Raw genomic sequence first — 16536 nt, 5'->3', positions numbered from 1 at the left:
GGAGGGGGAGGGGGTGGATGCAAGTGACAAGAGATTGAGGAGTGACTGACAGGTGAGAATACGGACACACTGAGTTTTATTTTAGGAAGGCTGATTATGAGAAAACAAGAAGAAACAGAGTTAGATTTGCGGGTGCATGCTCCCGTGTCAAGGTAGCCACCAGAAAGGCAGAAACGAGTTGCAGAGCATCCCAATACTAGAGCAAGAAGACAAGCATCTAATAGAACCCAGGCCAGAACGTCACCGACTAAGTAAAACGGAGAGAGAGTTGGAGTCGGGAGAGGTTGTGACAGAGTCTCATCAAGATTTATGTGGTTTAGCCAATATATGGATGGGTGGAAGGCACATAATTCAAACTCTTGAATTAAAAAATGTCAGCGGTAAATGCATAAATAATCATGATCACAAAGATAGTAGGTGCTAATCTCTCACTCCTTCCAACAATCCGTTTGCAAGATGAGCACACTGAGCTACGGACAAGGGAGGTGACCCGTGCAAAGTTGCGCACAGCATGTTGGGGAGCCCAATTTTAAAAGCGGGGAACCTAACTCCAGAGCCTTGACTCATCACGGCCACCACCGCCTCCTTCCTTCTGAACTGGATGCCAACATCAATACCTCCACTGCCCTTGACATGGAATTCAATCAGTCGGATGCTGTTAATTCAGCCATAGCATTGATCACTGTTGTTTATAAAGCACTTTCAAGATTAAAAGTGCTTTTTATTGTACTATATATGTTTATTATGACTGTCATCCTAAACCTATTGCAATAAGCAATAATGATATGTATAGGTAAAAGTGTCAAAATGTTCATTAACTTCAAAATTTAATAAGCCCACGGAGACCCTGTAGCGAAGAGATCACCATGTGGTTTCTGGGGCACCACGGTGGGACAGAAAGCGCTTTTCTGACATAGCACTCGAGTTATAACAATTGACACCGGAGTAAGTTCCCCGGCGACGAAGGGCCATTAATAAGAATTTCCTTTCGTTTCTCGTGCTCTATGGCTTGAAACATACTTTCTTATACATCTTAGGCCAACAGAGACTAACAGATTGAGCTGTCGCTCTGAGTTATCAATATTTCCAAAAAGGTAGGCAGGAAAGGTGTAGACGGCAGCCCGCTGGAGAACCATGGAAAGATTTTAACCAAGAGGATGACAAGGAGGATTATCCGTTTGCAAAATAGTGTGGAAGGAAAGGAGTCAACGTGTTGGTAGAGGGACCCACACACAAAGCTGGGCGAGGGAGTAGCTCCTACAGGGCCAGTAGATGGGCCCAAGGGTTGTACCAGAGTGGACAGAGATGGAACATCTGATGGAATGGAAGAGAGGGAGAAGCACTATCACACAACTATGTTTATCCACTTTGAGAAATACAGGAGGAAGAACAGATTTCAGGGCGGGAAAGCGAAGAGGAGAAGCCAGGAAAGAGGCATCTACCTGTTTTTGCTCAATTTTCTGCCTGTTTAGGAGGGGGGACCATTAGATCATCATGCCCATAAACTTCCCGTAGCTGATCTCTCTTTCACGAACTCCTCCTGGGATCCACCGTTTGGCATCCTTTCCAGATGACAGATTATTTGGATGTCTAAACAGGTGTTTGGTCTCCCTCCTTCCTCCTGCGGGGTCTCTTTTGAGGTGGCCCTTAGGGGCAGTGAACTTTCAAACTGAGGCTGCTCCTCAGTCAGGAGGCTGTAAGTAACCGAGTTTCTCTTCGGGCTTCTCCAAACAAATGCTTGAGGACATGATTGTGAGCTTCCTTCCTGCACCCAGACGTCACCAGTTTGGTTCTGGGTCAGGGCACATGCCCGGGTTTCGAGCGTGATCCCCAGTAGGGGGCGTGCAGGAGGCAGCCGATCCATGTTTCTATCTCGCCCTCTCCCTTCCTCTTTAACAAATCAATAAAAAACATTAAAAAAATATTTAATTAAGAAAGAGGAGAGTCACATGGTGGTGACGTGATTCTTTTGTGCAATCGGAGGTAAAATTCAAAAGTAAAACTGAATGGGTTCCCTGGCCAACCCCACTATGAACCCTGTAAACACAGGTGACATGACAGAAAGGGGCCACAGAACGGGTCCCTGTGAAAAGACAAGGGTTCAAACATGTGCAGGCACCAAAGATGACCTTTCAGATGAATTTGATCAAAGGTGAAAAAGAAGGGTCCTCTCTCACTCAACGTCATCGGTGCTATCGGACAGCATTTCTGAAGGACCTGCTTATAACTCCCTGCTAAAGGTAATAAAAACGAAACATGCTCGGCCAGTGTGGCTCAGTGGTTGAGTGTCGACCCACGCACCAAGCGGTTGCCGGTTCGATTCCCGGTCAGGGCACATGCCCAGGTTGTGGGCCTGATCCCCAGTGCGGGGCACACAAGAGGCGGCCAGTCGATGTTCTCTCTCATCGATGTTTCTATCTCTTTCCCCCTCTCCGTTCTTCTCTCTCCAAAATCAATAGAGAAAAAAAAATTATAAAAAACTAAACAGTCTGAGCCCTGGCTGGTGTTAAAGCATCAGCCTGTGACCCAAAGGGTTGCAGGTTTGATTCCCGATCAAGGGCACGTACCTAGGTTGAAGGTTCTATTCCCAGCCCTGGTCAGGGTGTCTGCAGGAGGCAACCAATCAGTGTGTCTCTCTCACATCGATGTCTCTCTCCCTCCCTCCTTCCCTTTCCCTCTCTCTACAGATCAATGGAAAAAATGTCCTCGGGTGAGGATTAACAACAACAACAAAATACAGCTAAACAATCCAAGCATTTACTTAATGTCCCTTTGTCAGCATTAAGTTAGTCTGACTTCCGGTGACTCTAAGAACGTGTCCCTGGGATCCTGTGTCTCTGTCTATGCAGATGAACTCAGCCTGACTTCATAGCTCTTCTCTTCTGTCCCCGTCAGACACAGATGAGGAGCCTCGTCATCGCCCGAGAGCTGCTGCCTTGTTTGTTTCCAAGTTCCATGTTCTCACTCGTGTCTTTATCTTTCTCCATCATTCCTGCCTGCTCATTACAACCACCAGGCCACAGAGTCAGAGACTTGATTTTCAACGACCACAGACTAAATCTAACATCAAAAGTGCAATACAAATCTGGGGTTCAAATCGGCCTTGACAAAACTTGGCATTTTATTTTATTTTATTTTATTTTATTTTATTTTTTTATCCTCACCTGAGGATATTTTTCCATTTTTTGTACAGATAGAGTGGGAGGGAGAGAGAGGAAGGGAGAGAGAGAGAGAAACATCGACGTGAAGGGACACATCGAGTGGCTGCCACCCACACGACCAACCAGGGCCGGGGACAAACTGTAACCAAGGTACATGCCCTTAGCGGGAACCGAACCCGGGTCTCTCCGGACCGCAGGCCGACACTCTAACCGCTGAGCCAAACTGGCCAGGGCTATTTTATTTTTTTAAAGCGCTTTCTGGGAAAACTACTTGCTCCCTGTCCTAGGAAAGCAAGTGGTGGGCCACCAAGGGTGTTGAAGGTCAGAATTAATATGCTTTTATTAATTAGTCTATGTGAAGAAGTTTGCCTGGCTTGCACCTTTACTATAACTGCTTATAATCAGCTTTCCTTTAATGAGTACTGAAACGTCCCAACTTACTAAAAATAATAAAAAAAAATAATAACAATAATGCAGAAATATCACACGGTAAAAGATATAAAATATGTGCTCTTACAGCATATTGATTTTGGGTGCATTTCTCTTCTCATAGATCGGTAATTAATTGTATCTCCGCACCCTAACGCATTCTCATTCAGACACTGTTGTTGGGAAGACAAATGGAACACGGAGAACAACACGTGTGACAATCATAGAGTGTCCTTGAACAGCATTATTATGAAGAAAGTGTGCAGGGTTCTCATCTGCAGGATATTCAACATCAGTAATCACATTCCTCGTGAAGACAAATAAAAGGGAATTACATCCAGGTGTACGTGTACGCTCGTGTCCCTGGTGGTTTGCTACAAAGATATCCCCAACGGCAGTTGCTGATTTCCGGGCAGGGTCACCAGGAAAGGCAGTTGAAAAGGCTGGTGTGATTGGCATCAAGATGCCACAATAGTCAAACCTTCCCCCCAATGATCATGGACCTGTTTTCACTAATAGGAAAGAACAGAAAAGGGGGAGGGGGTAAGGAGGGAGAGAGGGTCACCTTTGGAGTGCCAATCTGAGCAGGAGGCTCGTTTTCTGTTTTCTACCAGGTTTCTTGTGGATTCCTGGCATTGCATGGAAAGATGAAATTCTTTATGCAAATCGAGGGGACTGACTCTGAATTTCTGAACAAAATGAGCATTGTTTTTTTTTTTTCTTTTCTGAAGATGCAGTGATCTATTTCCCCTTTCTTTTGCAGCAGGGAGGGAAAGCTCAGTTGCTATTTCTGTTTTGGAAGAAGAAAGTACTGTTAAGTCCATGTAACCAGAAAAGTGTCTCATCCTGAGTGTTTTCGTGATTTTCCAGTTCTAAGGTCATGACATGATGTTGAATTTGCTGCTTCCTTGCACCCTCTGATTTAACCCAAGAATGGAATCTCCACCTGATGCTGAGTAATTCTCCCATTATCATCACTGAGTTCTTCAGATTAGTAGAGATAAAGAATAAATATATGACCATCTTCAACTGTGGACAGGATGTTATTAAAAAGAACCACGACTGAATCTATTTAAAAATCCAGGCATTTTTAAACTCACAGATGCCTTGGTAATAACCTCTATTTTATATTTTTGGGGCTACTTAAATATCTTAAATATTCTATCATCACAGATTTGGAATTTTAGATATTAAAGGTGCCCTGGCCAGTGTGGCTCAGTTGGGTGGGTGTTGTCCCACACAACCAAAAGGTTGCTGGTTTGATTCCCAGTCAGGACATATGCCCAGGTTGTGGTCTTGATCCCCACTAGGGGGCGTGCACGAGGCAACCAATGATGTTTCTCACATTTCTCTTTCTCTCTCTCTCTCTCTCTCTCCCCCTTCCTCTCTAAAAATCAATTTAAAAAAAAGAAATATCAAAACTTAAAAAAAAAAAAGTTAAAGGTATTGGTCATTTAGTACAACCCTCAACTTAATAGATGAGCATGACCACACTACAGAAATGTACTTTAGCCAAAATGCAGTTGCTCCAATGTCTCCACACTAGGTAGATTAACAATTTTCTATAACAAAATTAAATATCACATTTTAATATAGAATATGGCATATTATTCTTACCCCAGATATAACATTTAGGCAAACATATTTTGCATGTGTAACAGCAAGTGAATTAATAGAATGTTGATTTTATAAATTGCAGAAGACTTTTAGAAAAGCTCTTATCTCATCATCAGCACTTAATTGATATTTGTTAAATGAGTAATAGTTAACAGCTAATGTTTAATGACTGCTAAATAATCTGTGTGGCACACACTGGGCAAGTTTATTAGGTGGGCTATCTCCTTTCCTACTTGCTAAATATCAATATAGCAAGTATCATTATCCCAACTTTAAAGAAAAGGAAACAGTCACAAAAATGATTAAGTGGTTGGTCTAATTACATGTAGCAAATAAATAATGGGGCCCAGACCTGAAATTTGTCAGTCTGTTCCCAAAGCCTTCACTCTCAATCATACAGGAGTAAGGGGTTTATATGTGGACTGAAATTTATACTATGCTACAAATGACTGATAACATACTCTTCCTGGGTATTGTAGTTTTAAAAGAACACTGTATCAAAAAGGAAAACAATAACTTTTTTTTTAAAAAGTCCATCTGGTTATATTTCTGCCCAAATGTAGATTTTGATAGATTTCATTTATAATACTAAGCTTAACAATTTACAATATTAAGAAACAGGTTAAGGCATATAGTCATATGTTTGCATTGTTTCCTACATCATAAGAGGTGAAATATTTATTGCAAACCCAGAAGAGGAGTTATATAAAGAGAATCCTTTCTTCAACTGCAAAAAAATGAGATAGTTTGAGCCAAGACTTCCAACATTTTGCTCATGACCATGGACTGTTGTGTATGTATTTATGAATCCTGTCACTGATGAGTTAAATCTGACAATTTTTCATATATAACGAGGTATAATAGTACACCTCAACATATATTTGTTTTTGAGTGTTACTTGATGTCTCCATTCAAATTTCAGAAGTCATTTCAGAGTTGGTGATTTTGAAATAAATTATTCAAAATAAAAACCATCTCAGTTCTATTTATAATTATCCACTTTCTAAATATAATTCATCATTTTAGAGATTTCCAGGGCTTGTTCATTCAATTTGCCGCAGAAGGTAAAAACTGCATAAAATATAGGGGAACAAGCTGAAAAGACCATTTCAAATAATTCCATTAGCCCTGGCTGGTTTGCTTAGTGGTTAGTGTTGGCTCGATGACCGAAGGTTTTGGGTTTGATTCCTGGTCAAGGGCACATACCTGGGTTGAAGGTTCCATCTCTGGCCCTGGTCAGGGTTGTGTGGGAGGTAATCAAACAATGTGTCTCTCTCACATCAATGTCTCTCTCTCTCTCTCTCTCTCCCCCACCCCTTGCACTCTCTAAAAATCAATGGAAAAAAAATATCCTCAAGTGAGGATTTAAACACATAAATAAAAAATAAAATAATGTCATCAGATGTTGTAAACTATGTTCGAGTAACACTTTGGAATGGACTGTTACAGGAAGTAAAAACTGATCCCCACATCCATAAATAGCAGTGACATTATTGAGTGTTTGTGACCCGAAACGCTACCAACCAGGAAACAATCTAAAATGTTTAGCTGTGCTGGGTAAGGAATATTTAGGTGATAACTATTTCACCCCTCATTCCATTTATTACTCTTAGATACTTCTCATTCCACAACTTCCAAAGAACTGTTCGCATGTGCTCTGCCCCATTTTCATGGCAAAAATGCCAGCTTTTGAATCCAAAGCCTCCAAATTCCAATTCAATCCTGGCTTTTAGTAGCTGTCGCTCCTTGGAAAACCCACGTACTAGAGCCTCATTTCCTTCTGTGCCCTGCAGGTAAAGTGCTTACCTTCTAGGACAAGAGATGGATTGAATGAGGGAGTATAGACGTAAAACAGGTGGGAAGCTGCTCAGTTCACTCTTTCCCTTTATGTGGGACAGGTGCACAGTTGAGGAAAGCCACTGAGTTGGTTTGCTAAAATTGTCTAGCTCATTATCAGGGTAAATTTAGTTCAACCATGATGCATCTCCAGCAAATTATTCAACCAAACATGCCAACTGAGCCAGAGGGTCAAACCAGTAACTTGAGGGCAGGGGACCTGAATAGACACTTCTCCAAAGAGGACAGACAGATGCCAATAGTTGCATGAAAAAAAAAAAAAAAGTTCAACGTCACTAATCATCAGAGAGATGCCAATAAAACCACAATGAGGTATCACCTCACACCTGCCAGAATGGCTGTTGTCAATAAATCAACAAACAATTGCTGGCAAGGATGTGGAGAGAAGGGAAACTTCTGGACTGATGGTGGAATTGTAAATTGGTGCAGCCACTGTGGAAAAGAGTATGGAGGTCTCTTAAAAGATTCAAACTAGAACCACTGAATGACCCAGCAATCCCACATCTGGGTCATACTCCTGACAACATACAAAACGTTGACTTGGAAAGATACATGCACTCCTGTGTTCATTGCAGCATGATTTACAACAGCCCCGATACGGAAGCAAACTACATGCTCATCAGTGGAAAACTGGTTCAAGAATTGGTACATACATACAACCGAATATTACCTGACCAAGAAAAACAAGTGAAATCTTACTATTTGCAACAACATAGGCACACCTTGAGGGTGGTGTGTGAAATGAAATAAGTCAGACAGAAAAAGGCAAATGCCAAATGATTTCACTTATATGTGGCATCCCCCCCCAAAAAAAATAAATGAACAAAAAGAAACAAACTCAGATACAAAGGGACTTTTGCCAGATGGCAGGGGGTTGGGGGTATGGCTAAGCGAAAGGATGAAGGGATTAAGAAGTCCTAATTGGCACTTAAAAAATAGTCATGGGGATATAAAGCAGAGTTTAGGAAATACAGTCAATAATATAATTATAGTGATAATGTAGTGTATGTAAGGGCAGGTGGGTACTAGGTCTATCAGTGGGATCATTTGGTAACTTATATAAATGTCTAGCCACTGTTCTGCACACATGAAACTACCATAATATTGAATGTCAACTGTAATTGGGAAAAAAAACAAAACAGAAAACACAGAACACCCAATAACTTGCTATAGACCGATTACTTTTCCAAAGAGAGCCTTAACATTCAGCCAAAGCTACGAACATAAGGGGCCGGCGATGCCCCAGGATGCGCCCGGCTGCAGAATTTCTGCTTCTCCAGGAATCACCGAAGCTCCAGGGAGCAGTTCTAGCCAAAACCCGTGATCTCTGCCCTTGTCGTCCCCGTTCCCGGGACACGTTTTCCGTGCAGCTGGAGGCTTTGTTGCAGACAGAAGGACGCTGTTTAGTGAGGCCAGTGTTCACAGCCTAACTTTTTTAAAGCAGAATTTGGAAAACTTCCCAGACACTACATCTGCCCCGAGCCCTTGCACCTCAGAGTATAGGCCGGCTCGGGAGACCGCGCAGACGACTAAATGTATTAACGGCGGACGGGCCACTCTATCTTTCTCTGCTGCAGCCGTAGGTGATCCCATCAAAAATCTGGCTGCTGGCTAGGCAGCTCGTGCAAGCTGACATGCTACGGAGCTAGCCCCGGATGGGGGACACGGAGGCTGTTCCCCGAAAGAGCCACCTCCCAGGCCAAATGTTGCGCCAGGGAGGTAGTTTCTATTTCCATTTGAGAAAAGGTCTGCGTGTCCATCCTTAGGTTCTTTTTACCTCTTTTCCTTTCTCCTTCCTTCATTTGACATTTACAAATACAAAGCAGAAATTGAGCATTTTGGGGCCGGGGGGGGGGGGGAGGCTGAGGGGTTGCCTTTCTAACGCTCAGTGATGCTACTGGTTAAGCTCTCATTAATCCCAATATATCTCAGCTGGAGGGTAATCATGGTTCATTACAGACGCACAGCAGCCGCCAGCCTCACTTGAAAGCAAACTATTTACGATGTTCGAGAAAAGAAAACGATACTGTTTGAGCTACATTTCATAACGCGAATTCCCTTTCATTGTCCTCAGCCGATGCGACGGCCTATTTTGTGCGTGTGGGTTTTTTTTATTGAATGTATTGGGGTGATGCTTGTTAACACACTTAGACAGATTTCAGGGGCACCATCCCACCACAAGTCATCTGTACGTGTATTGTGTGTTCGCCACCCCAAGTCAAGTCTCTTTCCATCACCATTGATCCCTCCCAAACCCTCCTCCACCCTCCCCCACCCCAGCAATAACCACACTTGTCCATGAGTTTTTTTCTCTATTTTTTTTTCTTTGCTTAATCCCTTCTCCACACCCCGCCCCCCTCAACCCAGCCATTTGCTCCAAAACGATTCTCACAGATTCAATTAATAGCACCAGGAGTTTACAGACTAATACATCTCTTCTACGTTGCAAATCTGGAAAGTGAAGTGGGGACCGCAGAGCCCCAGTTTTCTGCACCCACAGTGAAACAGCTCTAGCTGCCGCACATCCTGGAGGCAACAACGCCCAGGACGTTGTTTGACAGCGAGGTCAGGAGTCGGACCAGGCAGGGTCAGCTGTCGCTATTCAAATGTGTGATGTTTCATTAAGATTTCTTTGCATTGAGTTTTATTTTTTAAAATATCATGTTAAGATATTAGTGACGTGGCTTCCTGCGGTTTTCTGGTGTCTTTACATGTTCTGCCTGAAGCTGCCCCCCCTTGCTTACGGGAGGGCAGGCTCACAAAAGGTAGGTTCCCTGAAACCCCTTCCTTCGTCTCTCCGCAGAACAGGGGCTTCCAATACTTGTTATACTTAAAACACACATACGTTACATCCCCTACGTGTTAGGAGTACTTACCGGAACAAGCTTAAAGAACTTTCTCGGATTGCCTTTGAGGCTCTGCTAACCTGGGGTGCAGTAGCACCACCACCATCAGGGGAGTTGCTCACACTCATTGGCCCAAGAGCCATTTGGAGCACACACTCTGACCCGCTAAGACAGCTTTTCCACATCTGCCTTCTTTCCTTCTTCCACGCACCCCACCTTCCCTAGAGACAGACACGTTCACACAATGCAGCTGAAGCTCTGAAGGCTGGATTCGTGTTTCCATAAACAGGCACAGCAAAAAGTCCCCGGGAAGGGACAGCCCTAAGCAGAGCGCCCCCCGGGTCCCCGCGCCCCCCGGGTCCCCGCGCCCCCGCACAGCAGGCCGCGGCGCACTCACCGGTGAAGTCCGTGTTGACCGGGACCGTGGAGCTGGGAAACGTGTAGTATCCGTGTCCGGGGAAACGGACCCCTTGCAGCAGCCGGGCCCCCGGGGCGGGTAGAGACGCCTCGGTCCTCTCCAGCTCGTACACAGGGGGCGGGCCGTTCAGCTCCGCGGGCGCCAGCCATCGAACCCGCAGGCCGGCGCTGCCCACTCGGTCCACCCGCGGAGGCCTCAGCCGGGCTGGAGCTGAACGCAGAGACCACCGGTTACACGGGCGTGTGGTTCCCGTCTCCCCGCGCGGACACGCGCCCCGGGTGCCTCCCACGCGAAAGCAAACCCACTGGGCTCGCGAGTACGTCTGGGCTACTAGGGACCAAAACCACGAGGTCGAGTTTCTCCAAAACGGGAAGAAACGGTTTAACGACGCTCAGCCGCCCCCTCCTGTGAGCAGAACGAGACACACGTGTGAAGGGAGCAAGGGCTCCGGGGGCGGCTGAGCCCTGATGCGCAGCTTCTGACAACCAGAGAGGACACGGCCGGCGCCCGGGGAGGACCTGGGACCGCGGGGCAGAGGAGCGCACGGGCGTCGTTGGCTGGGCCCCCGCCCCCGTGCTGGGCTACACGTGCCGTCGGGGGTGCTGTCACCCCCCTGCACGATCCTGCACGACTCCTCCCAGCGACCTTGCCTGGAGACCGAGACGTGTGCCTCGGAACCAAGCCAGCAGGGAAGGGGGGCAGGGGTGCAGGCTGGGGCCCCAGGCACCCACCGTGAGAGCCTGCCCTGCTCCCAGCAGCTCTCCGGGCTCCCAGCCCATGAGACATGCACACAGGTCCCGTCCACACGACACACTTTTGCTACAACAAACGGGGGAGGCCGCGGAGCCCATAGGAGTCCCCAGGAGCTTGGGAGTCCCCAGGTCAGACGGGCTCCTGTCGGCCCACCTCCCACGGGTGGGCGGGGCCTCTAGCCAGGTGCCCGGCCTCCCTGCAAGGTCTCCTGACGCCCATTTCTCCAAACCAAGGGAGCAGCCGGGATCCCCTGGGCCTTCCCCAGCACCTGTGCTCCCCAGCGGGCTGCAGCCGGGCATGACGCAGGTGCCCGCCCGGCGTGCCCGGCAGACCACCTGGCACTCAGACTCCACAGGGCCAGCGTCTACAGAGGCCACTTCTCCACCTCTGGGAGAGACAGCTCTTCGGTCTCATTCATATGAGCAAACAAAAGGCAAACACAGGAAGCGGTCTCTCCAATGAAGGAACAACAACAAAAAAATACTCTGAAAATAAAAGCCCCTAAGAAAATGGTCACTTGCCCAATAAAGAATTCAAAGAAACGGACCTAAGGATGCTCATCAGACTTGAGAGGAACTTAGGCAGAATTTCAACAAAGAAAGAACCGGAACAATACAATAATTGAAATGAAAAAAACAAAACAAAACATTAGAAGGAATATTTATTTATCTATCTATCTATTTATTTATTTTGCTACGTGCCCCTAGCGGGAACTGAACCCAAGCCAAACCGGCCAGGGCCACATTAAAAGAATCAACAGCAGATCAGCTAACACAGAAAAATCAGAGATGTGGGAGAGAGAACAATGGAAACCAACCACTCAGAACAGCAGAGAGAAAAGAGAATTAAAAAAAAAAAAAAAAGAAGAAGAAGAAGGCCGTTTGAGGGACCTCTGGGAGAACGTCAAGTGCTGAATCATTCCTGGTAGAGGAACCCCAGGAGCAGAAGGAAGAGAGAAGGGAATGGGGATTTTAAATAATGGCTGAAAAGGGAAGGGAAGGAAGTAGACCTCCAGGTCCGAAGCACAGAGACTTCCAAACAAGACAAACCCGAAGAGACCCCCACAAGACATATTGTAGTGAAAGTGGCCAAAACAGCAGACAGACAACCTCAGAGGAAGCGAGAGAAAATCAATCAGGGCAAGCGCGTGCTGAAATCCCCCTGAAATGAGTGTCGACTCTTTGAACTCCAACAAGTACTGGACAACTTCCAGATTCACAGGGAAATTCTTCTGCCCAGTACTAGACTATTCTCAGGAAGTCAGCTGCAGAGAATGGGTCAAAACTATTTTTTTTTTTTTTATTCTCTTGCTTAAACACAAAAGCAAACAGTCTGGCTGCTGTGGCTCAGTGGTTGAGTGTCGACCCTGCACCAAGAGGTCGCTGGTTTGATTCCCGGTCAGGACACATGCCCAGGTTGTGGGCTTGATCCCCAGTGGAGGCATGCAGTAGGCGGCCAATCAATGTTCTCTCTCATCAATGTTTCTATCTCTTTCTCTTTCTCCCTTCCTCTCTCTCTAAAATCAATAAAGGAAAAATTAAAAAAACAAAAAAACCAAAACTACCTTCTAACTGGTATGTGAAATGTCACCTGGAAGAGTCAACCCAGACTGTTTGAGAGGTGGGCACCCTGCTGAGTCATTACCCTCCCAGTCCCCCTTAGACCAGATGGGGGACTTTCGATCAATTAAACTAGACTGGCTATACAAACACACACACACACACACACACACACGTGCACACACACACGTAGAATGATGAGAAGAAAAAATAGATATGTCTAAATATTAAACACACCCACACAAAATCACTGAGAGAGAGAGGAAATAAAAGATAATCTGTCCGATTACCAATGTGAAGAGATTATACGTCTACATTTGTTGATCTCAACTCAGTAAAATGAGAGACAGCACGGAATCATGGAAAGGGCTCGGCAGACTTTCAAAGATTATATTTCACTTTTTAATTTCTAATTCTGCAAGATTTTTTTTTTTTAAATCACTTAAAATTTATATCCACTTCCGTTTCCCACCCACCTCATGAGGATGAATTTTCAGTGGAATATTTGGACAATAATGGCTTTTAAAACAATGCACATAATTGTTTCAGGCTTTACAAAACAAGACTCTGTATTGATACAAGGCACTGTTATTACTAGCCCACAACACATCTTTCAAATTGCATATGATCAAAGAATGTAGTTCATCCACATTCAAAGTCTACCTGTATTTACTTGGAAAATCTTCTTACAAATGTGAAGTATAAAATGGAACGTGAATATCCATCATTTCAAAGAATAACAACACACAAAGTCGGTTTTCACTTGGAAGAAAATGACAATGTTCATGCATCTTTTGCAATCGCTCTGTAATCCGATTTCTAGTCTTTCTCTTCTCTTTATAAGTTGTCTTTTATAAAATGCTTGATAATATATATTCTTCTCTATGCAGCATTTATTGCTTTATAAGCTGATTAATAGCATATCATTATGCATAAATTTACACTTGCAAAATTTATGTAGTGTGGAGTTTGAACATCATTGGGTAAGAACCAAAGGCTAAATGAGCACAAGCTCTTGCTGATGACTGGTCTCTAAAATCAAATCTCCTTATTTATTTTCAAGGAAGAGTTTGTTGTCTATGAAGACTGCGTGACCATGTCATTGTCTTAAAACATCATTAACTTTGCACTGTGGAGACAGGGACCCAGGAATAAATGACCTTCCTGTGCATCAGGAGGGTGTGGGGAGCAGACTAACATAAGACATCCTCAGGCACCGTGTCAATAGAAAATGATTTTAACTTCTTCTTTGAGAGGCAGTTGGCAGCCAACCTACTTCAGCTGCTCTCCCATCAGTGACCAGAAGAGGAAAAGATTCTCCCCCACCCTGGCCTCTCAGAGGTCACGCAGTGTTGCCTTGTTGACCTTCTACTCTCCGACTCGGGCAAAAAGAACAAAATCTATTTTACTATTTCCTTCTTTGTTTATGAGCCTCCCTTCAAGAGAGAATATGTGTAGTGACACTGATGGCATAAAAGACATCTCAACTGTTAGAGTCTCAACTGCTTCTCTAAGTCTCTCGTAGTGCAACATTGGCAGACCCATTGTGGGGGGTCTCTGTTCAATACATAATTTGCGGAGGAGCACATTGGGCCTGATGATCTCTAGGATCTTCCAGTTTCCCAGTTCTGTGATTGAACATGTTCAAGCCCGGCTTCCCAATGAGAATGCAGGAGAGGTACTGGACATGTGGGTCCCCTGAGCCCTGCGGACGCTGGCTTCATGTACCCCCTTCGGCTCTGAGCTGCCGTGCATCTTGACCCCAGGGTGGCATGTAAATATGATGCTTCTGTGCTCCATGACATGACACAGAGAAACCAGTCAGCACTACATTCAGAGACGTGAAGGGACATCACCTCCTCGGTGAGTCAACGCTGCCTTCATCAGCATCCTGCTGGAGATCAGCCATCCGGGGCCCGTGCCTAGGACCCTGCGTGTGCAGAGAGAGGAAGAGGCGTGCCACCTGAACTGCACACAGAGCAGCAGGGACAACAGGAGCTGCTCCCTAAAGCCCACCACTGAGAGCAGGCAGCGGCTGGGACTGCGATGATGGCGTTCTTGCTACCCAAACTTGAAGCTTTTATGGCGCTTCTGCAATTAACTACTTAAATGCATCGTAACACTTGCTTCTTTGACAGCAAAGTATTGATTTTTTAATCATTTTCAAGTCTCCTCCAGCACAAATAAATGTACTACAGTTACAGTTAATGCACTGTGTACATGCATTAAACGCCGGTGCGGTGCGATTTATTATTTGGTGATATATAGAATCGAAGTCTGGCTTTTCAGAAAGTCATGCCGGTGATTCCATAGCAGTATGGAAACGACCATTGTCCTTGGTTCTCCCAATCCCCTAACTTCCAGACACCTTTTTTATTGGACACTTAGGCTTAAAAAAAGGAGGGGGTGCTGAATATAAATCTTTTATATATGTCAGTGTAGGATGAAATTAAAACTAGTCTCACAGAGGAGATCCGGTTTATATTTTCCTAAAGGTGTCACTGTGGAACCTACTGCAGTTTCGTTGAGATGAATTTTTGTCTATTTAATTTCTTCCCCTGCGCACATTTAGGGCGCACCTATCAAGATATTTTGCGTACCATAGTCTCTCTGATTCAGTTTTTAGATATTATAATGGTGTTTTGAATGCCTTACCATCATTAGTACATTATAAAGCTAGAACAGTGTTTCAAAAAAAATATGGGAGTTCTGAATGCCATTTCTCGGTGCCAACAGACCAACTACAGCCCCCGCTAACGTCACATATCTAAATACAGACCTCGCGACAGAGGCCATCACAGTTTGTCAGTGAGACCTTTCCTTCGGCGTGCCTGCACATTCAGAACTGAAGTTGGTGTGCAAGAGCAGTTAATTTTGTTTTGTGAGAAATAATATCATTTTAGTTTTAGCCTCTGAGACAGATGCCAGCGTTCCCCTCTGAACAGATGGTAATGCCATCTAATAGTGCATCTCCGTATTAGTAAGGTCTGCTGTGTATACAAACAGTAATAAACAGTAGGTAAGGATCAAAATAAATTTTAATTGTTGACATTAAATCCTGGCAGCCACAGTTTGAAGGCTGCAATATTCCTTTTTCAAGCCTGTCAGATTTACGGATGCTACAGAAGCGTTGTGGAAGCTGCTGGGTCCCGGTTTCAACAGGGAAATGTTTGCATGCCACCCGTCACTGCTTTGCATGGGGATGCTTGTTCTCTTGCACTGAAATCATGCTTCAAGAAGGACACAGAATTGGTGTGACCATCTATCTCTGTGGTGGCCTACCCGGAACCAAAGAACTTATATGCATACATGCATAACCCACAGACACAGACAAAAGTGCCATGAAGGTCTGAGGGTGAGGCAGGAGTGGGGTGGAGGGGGTCTAAAGTGGAAAAGGGGGGCATCGGTAAGACTTTCAACAGTAAAGATAATTTTTTTTTTTTGGTACATGCCCCTAGTGGGAACTGAACTTGGGACTCTCTAGTCCGCAGGCCAACGCTTCAACCGCTGAGCCAAACCAGCCAGCGCTAAAGATACATTTTTAAAAATTAAATAAAAAATACAATGTTATGTCCCATGGTTACATTGTGTGTGTGGGGGGGGTTCGCAGTATTATCACAACTACTTTTGTATCTTGCTAAGAAAGGGTCTCCCATTCAACTGATGCTATTCCATGTGCGAATCTGAGCATTCCTGAACTTCTCCAAAAGTGACATCATGCTATTACTTGGTTGGCTTTGCCCAGGTCTGAAGGATTTCCCTGACAAGCACAGCTCTCATCAGTGGCTTTTCTCTAGGCTCTGCTGTGGCTCAAGTGTGCCAACACGCACCCATTTGGTTCTCAGAGTGCCTACAGCGACCTGGTATTACAAGTCGCTATTTATTTTGGGAAGCTG

The 16536-nt window shown here is 45.0% G+C and overlaps 1 protein-coding gene across 1 annotated transcript in view; it reads right to left on the bottom strand.

Annotated features, from left to right (window-relative positions):
* The window catches only part of USH2A (usherin), a 534168-nt gene that overhangs the window by 379019 nt on the left and 138613 nt on the right, over positions 1–16536 (bottom strand). The window contains exon 20 of the mRNA XM_036277426.1: positions 10308–10538. Coding sequence (XP_036133319.1) covers positions 10308–10538 — 231 coding nt within the window. The remainder of the gene's footprint in view (positions 1–10307; positions 10539–16536) is intronic.

This window comes from Molossus molossus, unplaced genomic scaffold, assembly GCF_014108415.1.
Source record: "Molossus molossus isolate mMolMol1 unplaced genomic scaffold, mMolMol1.p scaffold_m16_p_23, whole genome shotgun sequence".
Classification (NCBI taxonomy): domain Eukaryota; kingdom Metazoa; phylum Chordata; class Mammalia; order Chiroptera; family Molossidae; genus Molossus; species Molossus molossus.
Note: the sequence above shows the minus strand (reverse complement) of the source record. Positions and strands in the feature narration are given on the sequence as shown.